Raw genomic sequence first — 2817 nt, 5'->3', positions numbered from 1 at the left:
TCACTTCTTCACAGACCACCACGTGTAAGCATTATCTGCATGACTCGCTCAATTTTTTATTATTACTTTATTAGTTTTCTTCTTGTGACGGTTATCTACATTGTACCTACTTCCAAAAAATCATATGACTTTTTCACATTAATTTGATAAATAAATCATACTTATAATTTCTTGATTATTATAACTCCATTTTATAGTTCATAAAAAATCTAGTTTATAGTTTATAGAATACACGCAATCAAAAAATTAGGCATGATTAATAAAGTACTAAAATTTAAAGTGCTTCATATCATATCATACTACAGTGTAAAACTATTCATTGAATCGAATCCGGCGCAGCCTAAGGACCGTACAAGAAGCAGATAAGGTTGTCCGCGTAGTGATCTTGCCAAACTGAAACGTGTCAGCTTCTCAGACGTCGATACTCTAGTGGGTCCCGCCACCCAATTCTTCGACTAAATGATTTCCCTTATTTTGTCTTCATCCTCTGTTCCTTTATAAATAACAGCCATCTCTTCCGTTTCATGAAGAAATAATAGAAAGCCCTTATAAAAATAAAAAACAGAGGAAGGAAAAGAGTTCAAGAAACCAAAAAAGTTTTAGCATAATGGGAGTTCCAGAGAAGGATCCTCTCTCTCAATTGAGCTTACCTCCTGGTTTTAGATTTTATCCCACAGATGAGGAGCTTCTTGTTCAGTACCTATGTCGCAAGGTTGCTGGCAACCATTTCTCACTTCCTATCATCGCGGAAATCGATTTGTATAAATTCGACCCTTGGATCCTCCCAGGTATATATTTGATAAGGGATAATGACATTATTTCTGTGATTGAGAGCAAGATGTTTATTTATTTGGTTTGTTTTTGTGCAGGTAAAGCAATATTTGGGGAGAAAGAATGGTACTTTTTCAGCCCCAGGGATAGAAAGTATCCGAACGGTTCGCGACCGAACAGGGTTGCTGGCTCTGGGTACTGGAAAGCCACAGGAACAGATAAAGTAATCACTACCGAAGGCAGAAAAGTTGGAATCAAGAAAGCACTTGTTTTCTACATTGGCAAAGCACCCAAAGGCACCAAAACAAACTGGATCATGCACGAGTACCGTCTCCTCAACGGTTCTCAAAAGAGCCTCGGCAGCACCAAGGTACAACATTATTCGATCACAAGTTTTATATATGATTTTAAAAAAATTATTTATTTGTCGCATTTGTTTTATGAATATTGGTGTTTTGCAGCTAGATGATTGGGTTTTGTGTCGGATATACAAGAAGAACTTGAGCTCATCGCAAAAAGTCAATATGCCAAGCTTTACGAGCAAAGAATGGAGCAATGGATCGTCGCCTTCTTCATCGTCTCACATCGACGACATGCTCGAATTGCCGGAGATCGACGACCGGTGCTTCGCCTTACCGCGGGTTAACTCACTGCAGCACGAAGAAAAGCTCACCCTTGGCGGCACAGGCAATAATTTCCCGGACTGGGTCAACTCGGGGGGTCTCGACTCGGTCCCTGAGTTTGGGAGCCAATCTCAGGGGATGACAAGTTACGATGGAAATGACCTATATGTCCCCTCCGCGTCACAGTTCTGCCACGTCAACACAATGGTTGTACCGGGTAACCCGACGGAGGAGGAAGTCCAGAGCGGCATCAGGACCCAGCGGATTGATGAGAATTTCGGGTTATTTCAACAGAATTCGAATGTATTCACCCACCGGTATTTGTCGAGTTCGGGTGACTCATTCGGATTCGGATACCCGAATCAGCAATTTGGATTCGGATTCAGAGAATGAAAAGATGTCATGCATTGTCATTGTCAAGGCCTTGTGGTTTTAGTGTAGGAAAGGGCAATTGTGTAAATAGCTGTTGGATTCTTTGGCTAACACTATATTATATGTGTAGTGGTAATTTGGTTTAATAGATTTTTCAAAAGTGGCAAAAGTGGGGAAAAAAATGCAGTTTTGATAAGTGCTAGGCACATTCGATGGTTCGATGTGAAACTAAGCAGAATAAACATAGTTCAAGTAATTGTGTGAAAGCATTCATAATTCTGAAAGTTTTTTAGAAATGTATATGCATTATTTGGCTACAATAGCTACCCAGGTTCACTCATCAGCAACCTGAATGAAAATGTACTAAAAAGGCATTAGCAATGTTTGGTTTAAGATATTTAAATTTTCTTCTCTTTTTTCGGATGTTATTTAATATTTATCATTTGTTCGTTAAGCGTAACGTTCATGCCTTCGTGACCACAACCTTATTGACAGCAAACAATGAGATATTGATATTATCTCAACATTATAATTCAAGTTGGTAAATATAATATCGCCCTCGTATTAATTGTCTATTTTAATTTGAAAACCTGCACATTTTTTGTGTTAGTCTATTTTAAATTATATTTGATTTTTGTTCATTATTAATACTCAAACTCAGATATTTTAGAGTTAAACCATTACAAGAGAGTACGGTAACTTGCGGTGGTTTTTTTGCCTATTAGCGGTGGTTTTGAACTCTTGCAAAGACGGTTTTAAACTCTCGCAAATCCAAATACTGGCAGTTGAGTGGACCACCTTGGTTATTAGCACATGGATTTGATTTTCGCGGCGGTTTTCAGCCATCATTAGTATAATCGTCGCTTAATTAGTATTTTACGGCATTGAATTTAGCGGCGGTACAAAACCGCCGCAGGATGCACGCGTCAAGTTTTGCACATGTTTACTGGCGGTTATTACGGCTATTTTTTCAAATTATGAACAGTTTTCGGCGATTTTAAAATGCTGCAATATGCAAGTGTCCGTTTTCGGCAGGTATAAACCGCCACAA

The 2817-nt window shown here is 38.8% G+C and overlaps 1 protein-coding gene across 2 annotated transcripts; it reads left to right on the top strand.

Annotated features, from left to right (window-relative positions):
- The first annotated feature begins 223 nt into the window (after nucleotides 1-223).
- Nucleotides 224-2169, top strand: LOC112737891 (NAC domain-containing protein 72). 2 transcript variants are annotated; one of them, XM_025788042.3, is made up of 3 exons: nucleotides 224-788; nucleotides 870-1141; nucleotides 1233-2169. In XM_025788042.3, the coding sequence occupies exons 1-3, from the start codon at nucleotides 608-610 to the stop codon at nucleotides 1785-1787; spliced, it is 1008 nt and encodes a 335-aa protein (XP_025643827.1). In that variant the 5' UTR covers nucleotides 224-607; the 3' UTR covers nucleotides 1788-2169. The 2 variants fall into 2 exon arrangements, with proteins under 2 accessions (XP_025643827.1, XP_025643826.1); XM_025788041.3 differs by having other exon boundaries at nucleotides 521-1141.
- Nucleotides 2170-2817: the final 648 nt, after the last annotated feature.

This window comes from Arachis hypogaea, chromosome 13 (genome assembly GCF_003086295.3).
Source record: "Arachis hypogaea cultivar Tifrunner chromosome 13, arahy.Tifrunner.gnm2.J5K5, whole genome shotgun sequence".
Lineage (NCBI taxonomy): Eukaryota > Viridiplantae > Streptophyta > Magnoliopsida > Fabales > Fabaceae > Arachis > Arachis hypogaea.
The sequence above is the reverse complement of the archived record's forward strand: the minus strand, read 5'-3'. Positions and strand labels throughout refer to the sequence as shown.

Coding starts and splice junctions, on each gene's coding strand:
- LOC112737891 (XM_025788041.3), top strand. CDS start 608: ATGGGAGTTCCAGAGAAGGATCCTCTCTCTCAATTGAGCTTACCTCCT. Junction 1,142..1,232: donor AGAGCCTCGGCAGCACCAAG/GTACAACATTAT, acceptor GGTGTTTTGCAG/CTAGATGATTGGGTTTTGTG.